We start from the raw sequence: 23,217 nt of genomic DNA on the forward strand, positions 1-23,217 counted from the left end.
CTAATAATGTCTTTTCAAAGCAGCTCTGGGGAGATTAAATGAAAAATGGAATTGAGTTGCGATCGCTCAGTCACACAGATCGAGAGTGAATAAGTCGGGGCGTATTGTAGCACGACCTCAATATATGCAGCTGTGTGCAAGCGCACACGCATGAACATGAAGGCATGTGTAGGCTGTAGCGTTTAATATACGAGTCGACGACGTAGTTTATATGCGGTGCAGATATGCACTCGTTATTCAACCTTATACTTAAAATGGACCTGCACACACTTCCAAACACACACACACACACACACACACACACACACATACATAAGCCTGTATTCATCCATTCAACCACCGCACTAACAAATAGCTCAAACACACACAAAGAGTGACACACACAGTAAACTGTATTCAGCCTTAAATGACAGACACACACACACACACACACACACACACACACACACACACACACACACACACACACACACACACACATTCAACCGTTCCTCCACACTTAAGAAATAAGCAGACACATTCAAGCATTCAGACAGCCTTCATCACAAACACACACATGGTTTTACATTCATAGAAACACACATATTGGTATTCAGCTGTACGCTCTCAAAAAGACCCAGACACACACACACACACACACACACACACACTCCTGTCCACTGACCTGTCTCTGGCAGCCCTCCACGATGATGAGCTTCTGCTGAGGGGAGGTGCGGGCGAACACTATCTCAGTGTGGTTCCTCAGCAGGTCGTCAAGATACTCGGGGCTCATGTCCTTTAGGTCCGAGCCGTGAATGACGCAAGCCTTGGCATCCCTGGGAAACACACACACACACACACACACACACACACACACACACACACACACACACAGTAAGGAGTCAGTGACATCGGGGATCGTTATTCAAAAGAGAGAGTTGACATTTTCTCAGATTTCAGATAGTCTGACCGTCTTGATACAGCATGTTTCACATTATTTCAAGGCAGAGCTCAATCAGTTGTCAGCTACAGTAATATTAATATTCTCATTCGGATGTTCCATATTGCGTCTTGACTTGTCTACTCTGTGCAAAAGGCATCTATTGCATAGAACGTGATCTTCCTGATGTCTCATTTTCTCCACCATTGAGGGAGTTTTTCCCGAAACAAAAGACATGTAACATTTGTTAACTTTGGACGGAGCCCCTTTTACAGTTTTCATGCTAAGCTAATCGTCTGCTAGCTTTAGCGTCACCTTCAACGAAGAGAGGTGAGAGTGGTACATGCACACACATCCTGTAGACCTGGGGTGCCCAAAAGGATAAACTAGAATCTGGTCTGAGCATATTTCCATAAAAATACACAGTATGTACATTGCACACTAGTTCAAACACGAATTGTGTGTGAAGGAGAGGTACCGCTAATCCTTCCTTCCTGCTGCTGTCAGGCTGCACAACCAGCTGAGCTCCCAGTACACCACAAAAACACACTTTATTCACTTGAATCACTTCAATGCAACTTCGATGCAATATAAATAAATTGTATTCTGTCTGTATATATAATATTGTTATTGTGGATTCTGTATATTACTTGTTTTTTTTATTTTGACTATATGTCTCTTGTGTGCACTTTACTCGTCTGCTGCGGGACTAACAAAGGAATATCATATCTCATCTCTTATCTTAGATGTCTACTAAATAATATCAAAACATGTTTAGACACACACCTGGGGTTGACTTGGCTGAGAGGGACGTTCAGCCTCTCGGCGATGTCCTCGACCGTCTCGTTGCCCTCAGAGATGATGCCCACCCCTTTGGCGATGGCCTTGGCCGTGATTGGGTGGTCCCCTGTGACCATGATCACCTGACGGCAGACGGAAGATCCCGTAAATCACAGAGCGTTATCACATTACAGCCCCTCTGTTTCTCATCTGTATGTCACGTATCCTAGCACGCTTGAGCTACAGTCGCGACACGGGCCTTAAAGGGGCCATAAGTCATCCGAATGTGTGGTGTAGTTACACCGGGAAAGAGCGGCACTATCAGGGGGTTAAGGGTTCAAATCTGTCAGCGCACTCCAACCAACATCTTGATTGGTGTTTTCCCACCGGCCATGCAGTGTGATTGTGACAGAAGCTATTAAAAATGAGGGTTTGTGAGTCCAAAAACAAGAAAAAAACTCAACAAAAACAACTGTACGTCCCAAAAAATGTGCTAATTTTCATTCTTTGACCTCCAGTACACCTGCGATAATGTCAACCATGTAATGACTGCTTTCAGGCAGCATATTTTAATTTCCCTTCAACAATGTTTCACTAGTTTCTAGCGCTGTGCCGATTGTCTTTTCTTATATATTTGAAGCTTTTTATTAAGGTTTTCGAATCAAGCTTCAAATGTCTGGCATGGTATTTTATGACTAAATGTATGTTTGCTGCTGACACAGGTGAACGCCTCCCTCTGTGTGCGGCATGGCGGGAGAGCATACAGCATTAATTCCTCGCGGTGAAACTGTTCCTTTTGAAAAGGCTAATCACCAAAATATATGGATTGAAGCAGAATGTGAATTTTTTGGAAATAATTAATTACATTTTCTTTCAATAAATGTGGACTTTCAGACCATACAGCGCTCTTATTATATCCCAGCGCCACTGGGATATAATTCTACAGATCGTGTAATACTGAAATTATTAATGTAGCCTGTTTGTATCTGCAACGGTGCAGAAATACCATTATTAAACATAATAAATAGAAAGAAAGGCTGCACAGCGAAGTCAAGCTTCAGACTATTCAGTCCAGACACACTAGTTGCAAGTGCTTTTACTTTGACTTTGCACACCGCAGAGCTTTTTTTGACACTAAAAACCTCTCTTTTCATCCTATAAGTGACAAAAGAGCATTCTGTATAATGGGTTTCAATCTCAGTTCCTCCAAAATCTCACATCATGTCAAATCTGTCAATGTCTGGGACATTTATGAAAATAACCTTTTTTATTTTGGTGGTGACCTGAGCTATGACTGAGAGTAAGACCTTTGTTTTTTGAGTCATTATCTACCTGCATAACTGCATCTATATAAACCGCAAGGAAGACGTTATTTTGAATATCTATTGCATCTGAACCTCGTAGGAAAAGGTAGGTAATTAGGAGTCATTTTGAGTATATTCTCGAAATCCCCAGCGCCATTATAACCGACAGCAGAACACACACGAGCTGAAGGAAGGTGCAATACGGGGAAAGCGCTGTATATTATTGCATGAAAGCCTTTGGACCGATGCTGTGAACCGAGGATTCACATTTCACTGAAACGATAGCACTACATCCAATAAAAAGTCATTAGAGCCGGGTGCTCTGGTTTCCTCCTGGGCTGCGAGGAAACACACTCTGTTCCGCTGTGGATGTGTGTGTGTTCGTCCAAAATTGACTTCTTCCACTTCAATCAGAGAGAACACACCGACTGCCCCTAAAGTCTGACAATATCGAGCAGTTACTTGAAGCCCGTTAACGCGCCTCGAAGCAGGCAGTTCAATTATATCATTAATCATGTGCATAGAAGAATATTCTTAAAATCATATCAACCACTTTAAATCCCAGTTTAGTTTTGAGTTTAGGTGTTCGCTCTGTATACATATGTATATCTGTTAAACAGCTGATCCGCCACTGATGTATGTATGTATATATATATGCATTTAAAGACAATGTTTTGAACTCAGTCTGATGTTAGTCATGGCATATTTTAGAGTTGATATAACGCCTGAGTCCACAACAAAGTTTATATATTACAACTAAAACTCTCAGAAAACTTTGTGATTTTAACATTTTATCAGACAATGTCATCAGTTTCGTAGCTTTTTTTAAACCAAACTCAACAATGTATTTCCCTGTAGCCACATCTTCACTCACTTCTGCCTCTAGTTTGTTCTCTAAGCCAATTACAGTGTGTCTATCAAAAATGTATTATCAAAGGAAGCATGATAACTTCTGTACCTGAAATTGAACTGTGCAAAATCCTTTTCTCATATTTGTAGTTCTTTACCCCGAAATAAGGACGATGTATTCTTCTCATTATCCGATATATGTTTGTTTAACGTTTGTTTAACGGCTTATTACTTCTGACATTACGTCTTCTCTGTGCGTATTTGCAATTGATTAACATTTAATGAAAACAAATGTACTTTAAAAACAAACCTTTTAAAAAGTCTTACTGGAAAATACTGAGTTCATCACTGAGCCTGTTGGTTTTTATTTTCACATAAAAAAAAAGGGATCTCTACTTCTCTTAAAGTGCCAGTTTGTGGCATTTAGGTGCATCTATTGGCTTGAATGGAATATAATATTAATAAATAATTGTCTCTTTAGTGTATAATCACCCGATTTATGAAAAATACGAATCGTTGTCATCGTTGTCATTGTTTAGAACGAGCCGTGTACATGTTACACCGGCGTCTTTCTACAGTATCCCAGAGCGGACAAACCAAACACTATGCTTTTTTGCGTTAGCTCCCGTAGTTCTCCTTCCCGCTTGATTACCACTGCATTTTCTGTTGGTTGCAAACTGCATCCTCGCCGTTAGATCCCGCCACATCCTACACGCTGCACCTTTAAGATTTTGTAATTCCACTCATTTCCGTCCAGCTTTGTGTATTGAGTATTTACCCTGGATATGTTATGAGCAGTTTCGTCTGAGCAATATATCTTAATTTATCCATCGATTATCATCAATCAATGCTCACTTGGAGAGGTACGTTTTTGGGGGGATTTGACGTTTGACGTGAAAACCCCTTTCTCTGAAATGCCCAATAAATGAAGCCAAGGAGGAAAAGGCTTTTCAGGAACTCCAATGAAAAGTGAGTCTGCGGAGCCGGTTACCTTGATGCCAGCGGAGCGGCATTTTCCCACTGCGTCGGGCACAGCGGCACGCGGCGGATCAATCATGGAGATGAGACCCAGGAAGCAGAGCTGCTCGGTGGGGAAGTTGGTCTCGTCGCTGTCGAAGGGGAATCCTCGAGGGAACTGGGATGGAGACAGACTCAAGTGGCAGAATCCTGCAAGAGGAGAGGGATCAGTGAGGTGATTGTGTAGTGCAGATACTGTACTGTTGTTTTGTTGCTCTGACAATTTATCTGGCACTTTAAAAAGTGGAAAAGTCTTTAATGACCCTGAGGGTGTAACATGCAATACACAATAGGGATGCACTCTGTGTACAGAATGTATTTACAGTAAAACACTACAAATGTAAATATGAAAGGCATCTTTAGAAAACACGTCGTCCTCCATGCAGTGATGCCTCATGCATGCAAATCACTTCTCATTTTAGTTATTAGATTTGGAGGTTGCAGCCAGGTCTGACATACAAATTTAATCCGCCACATTTATTAATTCATGACCCACAGCCATCGAAAATAATAGCATCTCGCGTGTCCCTATAGAGTAAAAGCACAATAAGACGCTCGGTCTAAAAGTGAAACACCCGACCCAATCCTCATCATCGTCGTCCTCATTACCCGAGGCATGACTGGGATTTAATAATTAATAATGATTCCAGGAGTTTCACTGCAAAAATTGCATTATTCCACATCACTGACACCTACTCCAACAAAAACGATGATAGCACAGAATTATTACCTGTGGCACTTTTTCTTTTCTTTTTTTTTTAAAGATTCCAGCTAACTTTTTCCCTCGGTTGTTGTGAAAACGATGACATTTAAAGAGTCTGGATGCTGAACACTTGGAGAGATACCGAAAGTTGAACTTCGGGGGAATGATTTTTCACCCAAAATGAGTCTATGGCATTTCCCAATGTTATTTCATGTTTCGTGCACAGTTTGACCTGACTTGAATGCCATTCCAATAACATTACATAAAAAAGGAAGGAAACCCATATCTCTAACATTTTGTGTAACAACGGTCATTCCATCTTTTATTCCATGTGCCAAAACGTTTTTTTTTTTATTTACGCTGTTGCCATTAAAAACGTTCTACCCTTTTAGAGGGACATGTGGCTTAACTACCCTCTCTACCGAGGAGATAATAAAATCTAAGTGCTGTGTCCAACCGCTTCTCCCCACTGCCTATTCCCAGGCCGATGAACACATACCGAGCACTCTCTCTCCCAGTCCTCCCAGCTCCATGTAGGCCGTCTGGAAAGCCTCACTCCAGTTTTCATCGAGTGGCTGCTCCTGGCCGTGGATCATGATGCTACTGCACCTGTAAAACATTTATTAGTCATACTTTTACTGCTTCCAAAGCTAATCATATCGCCTCTGTGTGCATAGCAATCTTGTTAACAAAACGCTGTATTACCACAGGGGCATGGTACTAAAAATCAGCCACTGGTAGTTGATGGAGATGAGTTTTTTGGGCTGACCGAAAGGGAATCCAACCAAGGCCCCAGAAAAAAACACGTTTTATGAATACGTCTCATATCGGCCTCGTATCACGCACAATGACACGCGGTTAACATCGTGAAACATCGAGTTAGGCAAAAAAAACACAAGGTTAAGTCAACAACGCAACAAAACTACGCCCTTATCAGACCTTCTTACTAGTGTTACTCAACAAGCATCCCAATGATACGCGACGAGTGAAAAGTCAAGATTTATTTTGGGTTTCACATCCATCGCCAAAAAAACTCCATATTTTGGGAAACTGGGCCCCACTTGGGCCAACATGGCAATATACCAAAACTCTTCAGCACCTCAATCCAAGCGCCCATTGCATTCACTATGTAACAACCAAAAACTTTTAATGGATATGACTGCGGTTATTCTATTTTTTTCTAATTTTAAACAAATTCCCTGAAAGGACCAAAAACCACCAAACCATCATTGTGTTTCTCTCTCTCTCTCTCTCACCCCCCCCCCACACCCCCACACCCCCCCCCCCCCCACCCTGTCTGAGGCTCTCCATTAGCTCCTATGGAAAAAGGTCACGACTTCATAGTTTAATTGTTTTTAGTTTTTTTAAAAGGGTAACTCATTTTCTAAAACAGCGGGCCAGGAGTAAATAGTGTTGGGGACTATTTCCACCAGTGGATGAATACACATTAGTGTTCCAGTGCAGTAATTCTCAACATGTTCATGATGATGGAGGAACATGTCAAGTGTTTTTTATATGTTGTCTACATTGTTTTTAATAGTTTTTTTGGTCGACAAAGGAATGAGCTATTTTCAGGTTTTGGATACACAGATAATGTTTGTTTCTTGGATCGATTCAAAGGTCTTTTCATAAGATTTGTTAACAATAATTAAAAAAAAAAGTTACACTTTCTCAGAGGCCCTGTTTATAATGCATTATAAACCTATTATTATATAAACCTATAATAACCTACACATTATATGCGTAGTTTATATGATTACAATGCCCTTTAGGAATTAAAATACACTGTGATCTAAGCAAAACAACGTCAGTGAATGGCCAGCAATTATAAAGTGTTGTGAGATCTGATAAGTCATGATTCATATTTTTTAGTGCTTATATTAGCTTGATTATATACGGTGCTAATTAGATCATAACGCACTATAGGTCTGTTTATAATGCATTATAGACATGGCTATAACATAAATATTGACAGCCTTTAGAAACAGTGTAGTTTCTATCCACTACATCCCTGAAAGAGAAGGAAGAAATTAAATGAAATGAAAAAGAAGTACAAAGTCTGTGCTACCACATAATGGAGACACATAATTGACCCGTTAGTGATTGACCAACCTGTCCAAGATTCTCTCTGGCGCTCCCTTCATAACCAGAATATGACCAGAGGCATCGTCCTCCACTTCATGGATAGAGAGCTTTAAGAGAAAACAGATTAAATGGCAGGACATTGAAAGACTGGTGAGGACTTGACAGGATTTACTTTGAAACAAGATGCAACATGCAGTTTTATAGTTGGTTATTATGTTTTTTTGCTGGTCTATAATGTTTCTTCTTTTTTTTGTAAGTAAAAAGCATCTCAGGACAACAATGAGTTTCATGGTCGTACCAGAAATATCTTTTCCGTGTCATATTTTTCCACATGGTTTGAAATAAAAGTCTTATCGAGTGCACATTGTAAGTCACATGTATTATCCATGTTGAAGGAGCATTCAATCTCACATGTATTCCTGTGGTTTTACACCTCCTGGCGCATTCCTCCCACCACACACACAAACACACACACACACTCCCCCAGGTAATTTGTATCTGAGTCACAGCATATCTAATCTCAGAAAACCAGAACAAAATTGCTTTTTTTCCGCCCCCCTCCTCAACACATACGTCCCTATTTCAAATCGGGGGAACAGGTGCACAACATGCATGCAGGAAGTCCTTTGTGTGCTTCAACATCACTGTTGTGTTATTCATACGCTGGTTCAAACCTCTAGACAGGATGGAGAAGCCTGGGTGTAGCAAGCAGAACAAATTCCCCCCTATCCTAATTGCTGCGTTGCCCTTGAGCTTGTTGTTAAAGGGTAACTTGGGTATTTTTCAACCTGGACTCTATTCTTCAATGTTATTGTGTCGAAGTGAAAAATGGGGAAAACAATGTTTTAAGTGTTCCAGTATTTAGCGCTGCAGCCGCAGAACCGACTGCAATCTAATTCCTCAGCGTCAATGTACGTCCGCTTCATGGCTCAGATTGTTATAAATGTTTGACAACATTATGGAAAGGACCCAACAGAGAAATACAATGTTTTTTTCTTTACATTTCACTTGATCTGGTCTGTTTGTTATTTTCTGGGTCTCGCTCAAGGCCTCGTCCAGATTGTCTAAATCGGCTCAATATCCAGCTAGAACGTTGATATTTTTCAGATAACATTAAACTAAGCTTTCTGCGCTCCAACACAACAACCACCGGCACCGCTCGCTCTCCGATAACAAGTCCCCTCGCCAGGTTTTAGGACGAGACTTCTCCTTGAGCTAGACTTGGTCAGACAGAATGACTAACAGCAAAACGTAACTAAAAACATTGGATTTCACAGTCCTTTTTTGAATGGTGTCAGACCAATTTAATAAGAACCTGAGCCCAGTGGACGTACCTGATATAATCACATTGCAGCGGCTGCAGAGCTCTCATTCAAAACAATGTTGACCCCGTACACTGACACAAAAATAATAGGGGAAGCTTGAAAAATAGCGACATCCCCCTTTAAAGCTCTGTGTGATGACTTTTTCATCGTTATATTTGTATTTTTTGCTCCTACAGGATGTAACAAAGCAAGCAGCTTAACTTAAGACTCTTGACGTGTCTGTTGTGAGCTATTGTAGACAGAAAATAGTGGAAAAATGTAGAAGCACCCAGTAGACAGTGCTTTTTGGTTGTTGTTGTTGTTGCTGCTGCTTATAATGAAAAGAGATTTAAAAACCTTTGTAACTGTTCTCCGTGTGATTCTTGATGGCAGTTGTCACATGGAACTTCTTTATGCTTTGACAATTGTATTATTACACTTCACCTCAACCCACTCACACGCATCATGTGTTGGCTGTGATCGTCTCAAAGAACCAGCCCAAACCATATATATGTATCTTTCTATATTAAATAATACACATGTTCTCTGTGACAAACAGTGTTCTGCTTGAGGCCTAAAGCATAAACATGTGCAACATGAATGTAAAGGCTGTTGCTGGAAAGAGCATGCTCAAACTAATTCAAAATGAATGAACCATGGTTCACTCTAAAATGTTTTCCAAGTCTTTTTTTTTTTTTATCATAATATCGTCAATTTAAAAGCAAAAACAGAATTATCCCCCAAAAAGACATTTTGAACAAAAATTTTTAAACAAACAATTTCTAGAAATACATTCAAAAATACATTTATGGATAAAACAAAATCTAAAAGTTGAAAACAACTGCTTTAAATAGATTTGTAATAGAAAGACCTTATAACATCTATAGGGTTTATTGCAGACTTGCATCCGCAGCAGCATCCGGCCCGTGCGGTACCTGGTATTTGTTGGTGGAGTTGAAGGGGATCTCTGCCACTTTGGTGTTTCTAGATCTCATTTCCCGAACATTCCCGCAGCACAGCTCGATGCATTTTAGCAGAGCCGACTCTGAAGCGTCTCCCGCTGTCTCCCTCTGGGGAAACACACACAGCCGCACATTAGCCCAGTCACTCACATCACATGCGCATATTAAGAAGCGAGCGCTGTCTGTCTCGCTGCCGGTGTTCACTATGCTGCGGCGGAAGGGAACTTGAACCCAGTAAAGCTGAGAGGACTTTCTTTACTTCCATCACGGGTTCTCATTAATGATGCAGGTTGCTGAGCATCACCAACACTTGGCCACGTTGTTTTTCAAGTTACGGAACAATCTAATGTGGAAGTAATGAAAGTGCAAAACCGAGTTTTCTGTTGAAGACTAATTTGAAGACTAATTTGATTAAAGGAGCTCAATCTCTTCTGGAGAAATACAGCTGATTAGTTTGTTTATAAGGGCATTTTTGTTAGGGATAAGGATGTAAAGGATGGATATGAAGAGCTGGAGAAACCTGTTGGAAATAAATATTGTTGGGACAAGAGATTTCTTTGCTTGGACCGACAACGAGGTCGAACTGTCTCAGAGTCGTGTGGTAGAGGCGTGACGAATCAGGGAAGGATACGTCGTCCCTGCTGAGACCCAATCACATAGCGATGGGTCTCAGCGTCATCGTCTCCAAACTCCTTAGTTTTCGGTGCTCTGAAACTCTGGCTCAGCGTGAACGCAGCAAAAATATATAGGTTGCAACCTTGTGAGCCCGCAGCTCTTTTTTCTGTCTCCCGGAAATGAGAATTGTGTTTTTTTCAAAACTAAAACTGTGCTGAGCAGATTGACCGATATACCAACGGGGGCCGAACCAAGACAAGAGATTCCTCTTTATTCCTGTTTACTCATTCATAACCAGCCGCAGAACAAGGACAGCCGCGCCCTGCAATACTTGTCCTTGTTTGTGCCTTTTCATGAATGAATGAATAGATCAAGGAAATTCCATTCCTCTGTTTTCCCGGCTGAAGACGTGGACTTGTTCTTGTGACGCCACAGTGCAGCCTTGCTGGGCCTGGACTGTGCTGCGTTCGAGTGCTGTCGGGAGATGTGGCTGTTACTCAATGCAGGGAGGAAGGATGCAGCTTCTGCTCTCACCAGTCACGAAGCAGTAATCCCTGTCGCCACACGGAGAATCTCTTCAGGTCAATGTAGCGCCGGTTGGAGGACAGCGGTCGGTAGAACACTGAGATATTATTGACTTACCCGCCCAGCAGTGTGTGCGTCTGTGTGTCAGTGTGGGGGAGTTGTTTCCAGGGGTGTTTTTGGATGATGATGCTGTGCGTGTGTGTGTGTGTGTGTGTGTGTGTGTGTGTGTGTGTGTCAAGTTGTATTGACAAATCATTTTAACGGGTTGTTTTTCCACTGTGGGTGCCATGCGGGTGAAGGTTGGTACTGTTTATAATTCTGAACTGTTTTATTTACTGTTGATTGATTATTCAAGTAATTTGCTGTACTTTCATGAATATTATAGATACATTATATAGCTATAAATATGTTAAACCTATACGCCACAGTATTTTATAATGATTTATATGACAGTTATTGGTTACTAGTTACTTTTCAGATTGAGATGTTGGATATAAACCCATATAATCAGTTTATAAGGTTATACATTGTTATAGATCTTCGCTGACTTTAAATATATATATATATATATATATATATATATATATATATATATATATATATATATGTTTACATTCAGTACAATGAAGAATTTTGATGTTGAAATAAAGCTTCTCTATTTAAAGCTACAAGGAACTTTGATGTATTGATTCTGGCGGTCCCTGTGGACAAAAGCGGTAGTGGTAGTCTCATTTTACTGCAGCAGGGTCTGGCGGTCTGCGCCCATCGGTCCTGGGCCTGGTTCTCTCCAGCAGGGACGTGAAGCTCTGGCACGCAGTTCTCCACCTCCCTCCAGAGCTCTGTCTGCAGGTCTGTATTATTCAAAGGCGGCAGCGAAGCCGAATCTGGGTCTGTGTCCACGGTGAGCTCGTCCCGCTGGACTCTGAGCTGAAGGACTTTCTGGTGAACCGGCATCATTTCGTCTGATTTTGCACGGAATCCAAACCCGGTGATCCGATGACAAGCACTAAGAATAACTAGAGGAATAGCCAATCTTCTCCTTTACTTATGTAGGTCATATAGAGACAGTTTCATAACCAGTTAAAATGTCCTCACAGTAACTTGAAGTAAAATATAGAAATACCACTGCTTATTAACTGCAAAGCCCCCATCATATGCATAACGTGCATCCATTGTTTAATCAAAATCTAAAAAAATTCTGCTTATAGTATCCTTTGATCAAACACACTGCTTTAGAGAGTACAGATCATTCATGACACTGAGTCATCCATGCAAAGGGTTGGAAACTGGCGTGGTAGTGTCTGTGGAGTGGAGAATCATACCATCAGGATGGGGAAGTTCTCCTGTCCGGCCCTGAAATCAGCTCTGTTGCAGAGGCCGGCAACGCGAGACAGAGCGGTCCAAGTAGCAGAGCTCTTGTCAAAGCCCAAACCTGGGAGGATAGCAGAGGGATGCTGTGTTAGACTTTCTTTTAAGTGGGGTTCATGCAGTATTTATTCCACTGACTTAACTCTTGGTTCGCAGACTGGCACTGGATATTGTAGCTAAATAACAAAGCAATCCCTTATTCCTTGACAGAAGGGATTTTTTACTTTTTTTATTCCCCAGTCTGGAAAATAGCATTCATTTTTAACTAGAATGTCTCAAAAAAGTAAAAGCTGTTTGGAAATTCTGATCAAAATTGCATTCATCCCACCCAATTTGAGCTGAAAAGGACCTTCACTCATTTTTCATTTTATCCTCGACCCGCTAGAGTGGTCACTATCACTGTTGTTGTGCAAAGAGAATAGAATAGCATCATGCAACATACAGCAGGTACGCGGTGGCAAACTGCAGCTGGAGTGCTTGGACTTGACAAAGCGGGGCGCAAAAGGCTCCAAAACTTGCAACAGCTGCAAAAAAAAAATAGCCTGTACTCCTGAAAAATGAATACACTGTGTTTTTTTCTTTTTTTTCAGCACATTCACTGTTTCAACTGTTCGGCTTTTGCATTGCTAGCTATTTACTGTATGAATGCCGAACTCAATACTCATTAGTATGCATAGAACACCTGTTTTTGTTTTGTTTTTTTAACTTATTTCCAAACCTTTTGGTTACTGCTTCTTTGAAATTCGGCTGTGTTTGGTAGGAGACAGGAATCCGATGCTAAGGAACTCTGGCTAAGGCCGTGTTTGTGGCCGGCGGTTGTGCCGCCCACACGGCACACCGCTGCTCAATTAATCCAGAGGGAAGTGCAAACAGCAGTGTCGGGTTGGCGTTGTGAACATTGGACAGATGAATTTCAGCAGGTGGTCACACTCCCATTCCCACACAGTCTCTCTCCCTCCTTTTATTATTTATTTATTCTCCCCATCTTCCCCCCAAAGCTCCTTCCACTCCCTCTCTCCCTCCCCCCATCCCTTTTTTTTCCATCTCTGCCTCTCACCCGTCTGGTCCTCGGTGGTGTCCGCCTCGTGGATCTGGTTGTCGAACCACATGTGGGCCACGGTCATGCGGTTCTGGGTCAGCGTGCCCGTCTTGTCAGAGCAGATGGTGGAGGTGGAGCCTAGAGTCTCTACGGCCTCCAGGTTTTTCACCAGACAGTTCTTCTTCGCCATTCGCTTGGCGGTGAGAGTCAGGCACACCTGGGAGGACGGTGGGAGGTGAGGGAGGGAGAGAGAGAGGAAGGAGGGAGAAAGAGAGAGAGAGGCAGGGAGGATGAAGATAGGAGGCGAGGATGGATGATTGTTAGTCAGCCAGGGAAGAGAGCATGTGCACGCACCGGTGCGTTCAAGTGTTTGTGCATGTGAAACCATGCGTGGTCCAGGTGCCTTACAGCATATGTGTGTGTGTGTGTGTGTGTGTCCGTATGCATGTATTTGGTTGGCTGGTTAACAGCAGGTGCAAAGGGACATAAAATGCGATGAATAGACACATTCCATATGCAGTGAGAGACACATCAACGGCACATAAATTAAAGCTAACCGCGCTGCTCACAAACGCAGACAAATATTTCTACACACAACTCACGGCGTGTTTAAAGCGAAAGCAACGAAAGAAACCAGTCACTGGAAGTTCATTTATTTTCTGTGACCAGTGGAATGTCGACTGATGGTATTTCAAATGCCAGCTGGCATCCACCTCAGCAGCAACTTTGTTTATTGTTGCAGAAAAGGTTTGATTCACTTCAACATTTGAGCAACTCACTCAGTGATAAATCACCTGCTTTGCTTTAGTGTCATTAGAGCTACTACAGCTAACATCCACTGAGGGTACATTAGTGTTGGGAAAAAGCAGAGGCATAACTAATATCATTGATGATGGCTCCGGTCCATTTAGGTGTGCCAGTAAAGCATGACAGGGAGCCAGCAGGCACGAGATGAGGGATCCTGAACTGGCTCAGTTCTGCAATCGTCCATATTTTGATGTTAACAAAATGTTAACAATAGTTCAAATGCAGCTGTGATGAGAACACAGCTGCTCCAGATGACACACCCGCGGAGAATTAACACCCAACTCTGCATTTACCCCCTTTTAGTGCTACAGTTAAGCCTCTTTTAGCTCATGACAAACTCCAGACTCATCAACACCTTTTCCAGCAGCCTCAGATGCCTATTTTCAGCAAACAAGCCAGTATGGTAAATGCACCTGTACGTGTAAAGCGCTTTTCTAGTCTTCCAACCCATTCACACCCATTCATACGCGGATAGGAGGAGCTAACTAACACACCGTAGGCACAGCTGCAGGAGCAACTTTGGGGTTAAATGTCTTGCCCAAGGACACGTCGGCATGGGCTAGCGGAGCCGGGGTTCGTACCGCCGATCCTCTGATTGAAGGACGACCCCGCTCACCACTGGGCCAAAGTTGCCATATGGTGCCATATCATGTGCGCAAGTCCAAGAAAAATGTCCCTTTGGGGCAAATAAAGTACATTGTTAAGTAAATCGTATTCTAAATATATCATATTGTATCTTATCTTATTGTAGCGCAGCGTAGCGTAGCGTAGCGCCACAGAGCCACCAAAAACAAAAGATATTAAACGAATGATAATATTGCTCTGTGCGTGCTGGATGTTTAAAAACGGTGTCAAATTGTTTGCTAATATGTTCTCCGTAACTTTAAAATGCATGTCAGCTTGCAATTGTGCCAAATCAATTTAAAATCAAACCAATGAATACAGCTTTAAATGGAGTGCAACCATGATGCTATACATGACACATTACCATCGCTCATTTAAGGTTTTTTTGATTTTTTATGTCATCATCAAAGTAAAAATCTAATTAAAAATGACCGTTTGCAAAGCAAACCGTCTTTAACCTTTGTTTGCTTACGTGACGGCAGCCAGTCTATGACTTTCACCCGCGGTTCTGTTCACTATTCCCAGAAGCATATTCTGTCCTGTCCATGCTTATTTTTTGAAAATTGAAGATTGAGATATTTTTTACGGGAAAATCTGGAAAAAGCTTCTGATGATGAGCCGCTCTTATATCAAAGAGGAACACAAACACACACAAACAAACACACACACACACACACACAGGACTCACAGTGACGGTAGCCAACAGCCCCTCGGGCACGTTCGCCACGATGATGCCGATGAGGAAGATGACGGCCTCCAGCCAGGTGTAGCCCAGGATGACCGACAGGATGAAGAAGCTCACGCCCAGGAAGACGGCCACGCCCGTGATGAGGTGGATGAAGTGTTCGATCTCGATGTTGATGGGCGTGCGGCGGACTTCGAGCTCCGTCACCAGCGTGGCGATGCGACCCATCACCGTCCGGTCGCCGGTGCCGATCACGACGCCGTGGGCCGTACCTGAGAGGGAGCGGCCAGAAGCATCAGTTAAAAACACAACAACAAAGTCAGGTAGATGTCATATTCTTTATAATGGTGTCTATTATATTTTGTTGGAGAGAGCTCTTTAAACTAATGTCCAGCCCTCAGCTGGCTGATGGGCCGGATAAAGAGTGGTGATGGATGGAGGAGAATTACAGGTGTTGGCCAGTTATTGATGGTGGAGCACATGGACTGAGTGAGTGAGGAGAGAAACAGACTCACATGAAATACAAATAATGGGATCTACAGACCTCAGCAGAATTTACAGGGATTTGTTTTGTTTTTTTCATTGCAAATTGAGAAAGAGATATGAGGATTATACAGAGTAACGGGGACATTGTTTCAGGAAGTAAAATGTAATTAAAATGTCTTCTCTAAAGCTGTGAGCACCGCAAAATTTTAAATTTACCTTCATTATGTTAGATTGGACGCAGAAATCTCAAAATCAGAAGAAAAAAAATTAAACCCGAACTATCTGCTTAGCTAGACATCATGAGAAAACACACACACACACACACACACACACACACACACACACACACACAACACACACACACACACAACACACAGATATATATTAAACAATAGACTGTAAGGCTGCAGACTAAATTTTATGGAAGCCTGTTGCCGCCGCAACATTCTTTTTAAATAAAAATTCAAAATAATTTTGACTTTATTATCTCAAAATTATTATTTTTTGTGGCAGAAACGGGCTTCCATAAAATGGAGTTTATAGACATAGATTATTTGTATTACTGATATTGAACTTTACATTTATTTTTCTTCAAATTGTGTTATTACGTGTTAGAGATAGGATGCAATAAAAACCTGAATCTCAGACATTAAGTCAGCACAGACAAGAAGTCGTTAAAATGGAAACTTTAAATTCTGCAATCGCGTGACAACAGGGCTTGACATCTACTGAAGAGGATTTTGCGATATGATTGAAAGCTCCTGAACATTTACTAAAGGGAGCTTGTGGTTGGTTTGGTTTCTCAACTGTTTCCAAGCTCACGAGTGAACTTTGAGCCTCAGGTAAATCATTGACTGACAAATGATGGCCGGATAGAATACAGACTGGATCTTCAAAAATATATTATTAAAACTAGTAAGGTTTTTTCAAATATGAATGTACTTTAGAGGCAAACGTCATACGTCAACCTACATTAGAGTTTAGATTCTAATATGAAAATGCATCACTGTTTGATGATTGACAGCAGCTAATATACTCAATGAAATCCCTTTTGGTTAAAGCGCTCATTAATAATCTCAATGCATTCAAAATCCAATAACAACACACTCCTGCGGGACGGAGGGACGTCTGTTCTGAGAAGTGCACCGAAACACGCTCCTGGCTGGGCGATAAAGCCAAAACAATGTTGATCTCCAGATGGGAAAAAAAAGAAACCTTTAAGGGCGATTAGAGACAATCTCAGCCAGATGTGGCCCACTGACCTTCAACACAGTTGGTGGAATAGAAACAGATGTTGCGAGTTTCCAGAGGATTGTCGCTTGTGAGCTCTGGGGAGCGCGTCTGAGGCTCTGACTCTCCCGTCAGAGACGAGTTGTCCACCTGAAAAGGTGGAGGAGAGAAGGAACGGTGTTACCCAGTGAGACGGAGAGAGTGAAGTGTTGAGGCTGACAAGGTGGAAATGAGAGCAGCGCCACTTATCAGCAACAAGTGCAGCACTCTTGTCGTGTCAAAACCGTTTTCTGGTTATTTTTCCCGCAATCCTCTACAAGGGGGAGACGTGCATGCAATTAATTACCAGTCGTAATACAATGCTGCAGAATCCAGTGCGATGAGCTCAAGATAGATGTGTGACATTTCGCAGACACGTCATCCTATAGCGTCAGTAAGCACGGAAACAAAGTGAGTTAAAGTGAGTGAAGAGGATTCTGCGGTGCAATGTGAAAGATTTAAAAAGTGAACGAATACAATCGACAGAACGTGAAGAGGCTACAGTGTCAAACACGTCTATGCATTGTGTTGCAGAGGCATCTACGCTAACCAGCTAGCTAACCAGCTAGCTTGTCCTCTCTTGTAATACCACTTATATACCTCGAGAGGCGATAGTGAGTCACTGTAGCGCCCAGTCTGACCTCATGAGAAGTAGAGCTAACCTTCAGTTACTGGCTAGCTGTAGCAACTAGCATCCAGTCAAACCCACTAAAGATATGCCGCTGAAAAATCATGCTGGGTGAATACGTGGTACTCAAGTTGCACAACATTAAATAATTTTTCGCTGTGATGTAAAGGAAGTCATAAAGACTGTATGTACGTAACGTGTGCATTCATGTCTGACTAAAATGTTGCTTGTTGGCAGCAATAAAAAAGGTGAACATTTGGGGTTTGGAGTGAAATATCGCAGCAACTGTCGAGTGGATTCGCATGAAATTTGGCAACGATATCCAAAGCTGTTGATTCCAATGGCATTCCCATCGGCCTCAGCCTTGTTTTTGCGCTAACTAGCAAACGTTAGCGTGTTCGCACACTAGCTTAAAACTCTCCCGTTGTCCTCGGGGTCAAAATGACCCGTGTATATGTATGTGTACATATGAGTGAGGACAACACGATGGTGAACATGACAAACAGTAATTGATTCAAACTAAAGTACAGAATAAAAAAAGAGAGAAAGACCAAAGTCAGTTGAGCAACTGCTATCCCACTGAGCCCAGCACCCCTCCCCCTACCTTGCACCCGCTGGAGGAGACCACTCGAAGGTCAGCTGGGATGCGGTCTCCGCCTTTGATCTCCACCAGATCTCCCACCACCACAAGCTCAGCATTGATCTGCATCTTCTCCCCCTCCCGGATCACCAACGCTTGCTGGCATGGAGAAAAAGGGAAGGGAGAGACGAGAGAGGAGAGAGTTTGTGGAACAGAGAGAGGATTTAGTCAGAGGAAGAAGAAGCGATAAAAAGCCAGAGGGGGAAGAGGTATGTGAAAGGAAGAGATGGAGAGATGAAAAGGAAAAGGAGAGAGACAGGTAGTGGAAAAGGAGGGAGTGAAAAGAGCCTAAATAGATTAAAGAATTAGGCAATCGAAGTGCCAGAGGTGGATGAGGCGAGGGGAGTTTTTATACAAACACACTCACAACCCGAAGTTGGCTCAAACATTTATTCTTCCTTTGTGCAAGCTTATTAGGTTTCCACACAGATGAGTGTGTAAGCCCTACTTGAGGGACGGCTTATTGACTCAGAAAGCTGTGCGATTACGCCAAACGCATCAACTCACCTGTGGCACCATTTTCTTGAAGGAGTCCATGATTCGGGAGCTCTTGGCCTCTTGGAAGTAGGAGAAACAACCGGTGATGATGACCACGGCCGACAGCACCACGCCCAGATACAACTGAAACAAACCCGAGCCACAGGGGGAGCATGGCGTCATCATCGACTTAGTTTGGTTCGTGCGAGGCGCGTTTAAAGCGCCGGAAAAGCGGATTTAATAACCTGGAAGCGGTTTTAAAACGTCCACAAAAAAAACTTAAATGCAGAGTGCAAGGGAAGAGTTAAGGAGCAAGAAAACCTGCAGAAGCTCTCAGGTCTTAGTGGGAGATTTAAAAGGAGAAGCCGTCCTATGGAGCTGAATTCTCGTGTTCTATTCCTGTCATCTTGGACGCCTCTTTCAATGTTAGTCCGAGTGAACAGCTGTCTCCCAAACCCAGAAAACCCAGAACTGAGACTCTGATCTGCGGGACCACCATGAGACACTTTTCTGAGCTGGAGCCCGGCTCTGTAGACTCGTGTTTTGTGTGTGAGAGCCAGGAAAATGTATTCTGGTGTTTATTTCCTGCGACATATTTCGTAGTTTTAGCAGTGAAAAAAGCTGTTCTAGATGCAGCTCTCATTGATGCAAACAAGACAGGAAGCCACTTTGGATGAAAGCGCCTGCCAGCTGGTGTACTGTACTGGATGTCCTGGACTCCTGCAAAATGAAATTCTTAAACCTTGAAAGGTTTCCCATTTTGGAAAGTGCTGCTTTCATTTGACAGCAACAACAGGGTGTTTTGTCGGTGTTTACGACATTCGCTTCTAACTCGGCGTTCGGTTTTGCAGCTCCTGGGTTGTGTCTTCACAAGTTTTATTTTGTGTTTTTTTGCAGGATTTGAGCTCAGCTCTCTTGCTTCTGCTCTCTTCTTGAGACACTTGTTCACCAGCTGTACAAGCGGGGGCAACATCTGTCCGGGCAGGTGACACATTTGAATCTACTAAACTTTAAAGGATTGAAATAATTCATGTTTCGCTTCCCAGATTGAGGACATAAAATTCTAAAACGTGGCAGTAAATTATGTAAATTCAGCTGTGCTTTTCAGAAGCCCGGGGAAGCTAAAAACATTTATCTCACACCGAAAAGAAGACAATGCAATCTTTCGGCTCAATAAATCCATCAATACAGTGTTAAAAAATGAAGTTTAACAGCGATGTGTGCGGCCCTGCGAGGGGGGATTTTCCTCTTAAATAACTGCTTGTACATTATGCAAAGGCTCAAAGTGCCAAATCTGCAGGCAGTCGGGGGCTTTTGAAGCAGCAGAGCATCCAGCTGCACACACTCGCTACTGAACGTGGAGATTAAACAGAGGGAGATTAAAGTCAGCACATGTGCATGTGTGTGTCAAACCTTACTGTATGCTACTGTATATTATGCAAGGGTTTAATGCTGTCTGGGGCTGGGTGATGATTGCATAATGATTCAGAGACATAAAGTGCAGTATGGATGGCTGCTTGGCTCCATTTGAACAGAGGGTGGTCTGAGTTTTTATCCCTACTAACGCCGGGGCCGATGCCAGTGTCAGTGGTTAATTTTACATCACACTCAAAGGGAGAGGTGGGTCATGTTGGGTTTTAATGTGTTTTTAAGTAGGATTCTTTCCCCCCTATTCAGATGTTTCCATTGTCTTTCTTTACTCTATTTCTTTCCGTGGATTTCTTACCGTGTCGGTTCAAGTGACCTAATTGCGCTGCCATTTGGGCCGGGACTCTCGGAGCGGAGATTAAGCTCTCAGGAGGCCATCCTGGTTAAGTTAAGGTCATATTCAAAAAATCTCCCCGCAGGGAAGGAAAGTCACCAACATATAGTATTATTACACTTTCTGGACTCCTAACCTTTAAGTTAAGATTAGATTTAGGATGTATTATATAGAGTAACTTTGATATTTTTCCAACCTGGACCCTTCTTCCCCCATGTTTGTGTGTCTAAGTGAATAAGGGGGAGTAAATTGGTCCAGTATTGAATTAGAGCGCACAAATATAATAACTCCTCACATCGATGTACGTCCACTGCATTTGTTCTTGCCAGGCATCATGGAAAGGGCCTTACAGAGCAATACAACCTTTTTTTATTGGCTTTTTCACTTGTTGTCATGTCTTAACAACCGTTTAGTTTGCCATACAAATATTTAGCATGTCCCAATACATGGTATGTCAATTGCAGTATGCTAAAAATACCAGGATGTTCTATCCGGTGGCAGCATGCAAGCCGGCATTCTTTACTTTTCTGACCCACAATCCTCTGTGCCAGAGTATGTGAAGCGCAAGTATGTGAGCCAGAGGGTCAAAGTTCAAGGTGCCTTGTTATGAGAACGTAGTAAGTCCCAATTGAATGCATTGAGCGTGCAACAGCGGCAGACTTTTGAGTGGCAGCTGCAGTATGTAGTAAAACTTTTTTATAAATCATCAAGTTTCTCTCAAGGAGAAAGTCTCTTTCTAAAATCTTGCACTGCATCCACATTTTCCTCGTCAGCTAAATAGTCAGCCATGACATTGAAAATCTTTTCATAAGACGAAGCTAAGCTTTCTGTACTCCAACACCAGAGCCTCTCACAACGACGGCCCTCCTCTCCGGAAACAAGTCACGCGGCATGATAAAAAAAACAAATTCCAAACGTGATGTTCCCATCAGTCACTTAGTCACAAACCATTGGGGCACTAGGACCCAGGTAAGTTAGTGCGTGAATATGTACAATACGTGTTTCTGCTTTAATATGTGCGGCGCTTTTAAATAACGTTTACCATTTCTTGTCTTTCAGTGGAATTATGATATTGTCTTGTAATGATCATATGAAGTTATCGTTTTGTTAACGCCTCCACAGAAATTACAATGAACAGCAAATATTTCATTCAAGATTTGTTTGACTTGGAAGATTAATCTTTCTTATGAGGCAATATTACACGGGCGGCATTATTTACTTTCTTATTAAGAGGCAAGCTGGGCTGAAGCTCTCCTCAATCAATTAAATGTAATTCAGATTTTGACACATTCTAAATGCACAAGGGAGTTTTCACACATTTTAGCAGCTATGCAAAAGGATGCTAAGCTAATTGGAATGCATTTAGAAAGATCCTTAGCATATTTTTAGATTCTTCTTCAATGGAAGAAATGTTGGATAAATTGATCAACACCCTGAATGCCAGTGTCAAGAGATTAATCAAGATATGCCAGTAACCCAGGAACAATGGCCGACTTAAAAAATGTAACTTAGATAACAAAAAAAACTTCTGAAAGCAAATTTAGGGTCAAGATAAGAATGCTTGGAGTGTGCAATATGTCTGTATATTCTGTTTGCATGTATGCATCTCTCTCTATGTAGACCTCCATCTTGAAAATACAGTATAATGATGCAGGTGGATTCTCCCATCTTCGTCTTCATTTGTCTCCCTTTTACCTGCATCTCTCCCCGTGTGTGATTAATATGTACGGTGTGTGCCTGCCTGCACATGTACGTGCACGTGTATGTGCGTGTTTTACCAGCAGGCACTCACGTTGTCATTGGGCGCCTCGTCCTCCGTGGCCACCTGGATGGTGTAGGCCAGGAAGCAGAGGACGGCACCGATCCAGAGCAGGACGGAGAAGCCGCCAAACAGCTGACGGCAGAACTTGACCCACTCCGGCGTGGTGGGCGGCGGGGTCAGGGCGTTTGGACCGTCCCGGGCCAGAACCTCCAAAGCTCTGGTGTTGCTCAGGCCCTGAGGGGGGAAGTCATTTTTAGGAATGAATGCCTTTTTTCTTCTTCTTTTTTTTTGCATGCGCTGGAAATCTTATTACAACACAACGACCCCATTTTCACCACCGCTTAAAAAGCAATTTTACTGCTAGAGTTGCAGAACAAGTCTTCCTGCCTGGCCTGTTTAACGCCACGAGGATAATAAAGCAGGTGACTCTCCTCATCTGAGGTTCAATGTCTTTAAACCGTTGGATGACAATTTATTTGAAAACATTTCATGATTTTATGCCTAATAGTGTCAAGGTCTGATTTAAAGAAAACCTATGTAAGAGCCTGAAATTATTTTATTTTATTATATTGGGGGAAAGAAAAAACACAAATTGGCATTTTATCAT

At 42.4% G+C, this 23,217-nt stretch overlaps 1 protein-coding gene across 1 annotated transcript in view; it reads right to left on the reverse strand.

The window, feature by feature from the left end:
* Positions 1–22,937, reverse strand: part of atp1a2a (ATPase Na+/K+ transporting subunit alpha 2a) — a 31,985-nt gene extending 9,048 nt beyond the window's left edge. Inside the window, exons 1-13 of the mRNA XM_079227816.1 lie at positions 22,641–22,937; positions 19,117–19,230; positions 18,574–18,708; positions 17,335–17,452; positions 15,590–15,858; positions 13,489–13,687; positions 12,386–12,495; positions 9,897–10,031; positions 7,685–7,764; positions 6,072–6,181; positions 4,844–5,019; positions 1,706–1,842; positions 665–815 (exon numbers count right to left, since the gene is read on the reverse strand). Coding sequence (XP_079083942.1) covers positions 665–815; positions 1,706–1,842; positions 4,844–5,019; positions 6,072–6,181; positions 7,685–7,764; positions 9,897–10,031; positions 12,386–12,495; positions 13,489–13,687; positions 15,590–15,858; positions 17,335–17,452; positions 18,574–18,708; positions 19,117–19,230; positions 22,641–22,904 — 1,998 coding nt within the window. The 5' untranslated portion in view covers positions 22,905–22,937. The remainder of the gene's footprint in view (positions 1–664; positions 816–1,705; positions 1,843–4,843; positions 5,020–6,071; positions 6,182–7,684; positions 7,765–9,896; positions 10,032–12,385; positions 12,496–13,488; positions 13,688–15,589; positions 15,859–17,334; positions 17,453–18,573; positions 18,709–19,116; positions 19,231–22,640) is intronic.
* Between the last annotated feature and the right edge of the window lie 280 nt (positions 22,938–23,217).

This window comes from Taurulus bubalis (assembly GCF_910589615.1).
Source record: "Taurulus bubalis genome assembly, chromosome: 1".
Classification (NCBI taxonomy): domain Eukaryota; kingdom Metazoa; phylum Chordata; class Actinopteri; order Perciformes; family Cottidae; genus Taurulus; species Taurulus bubalis.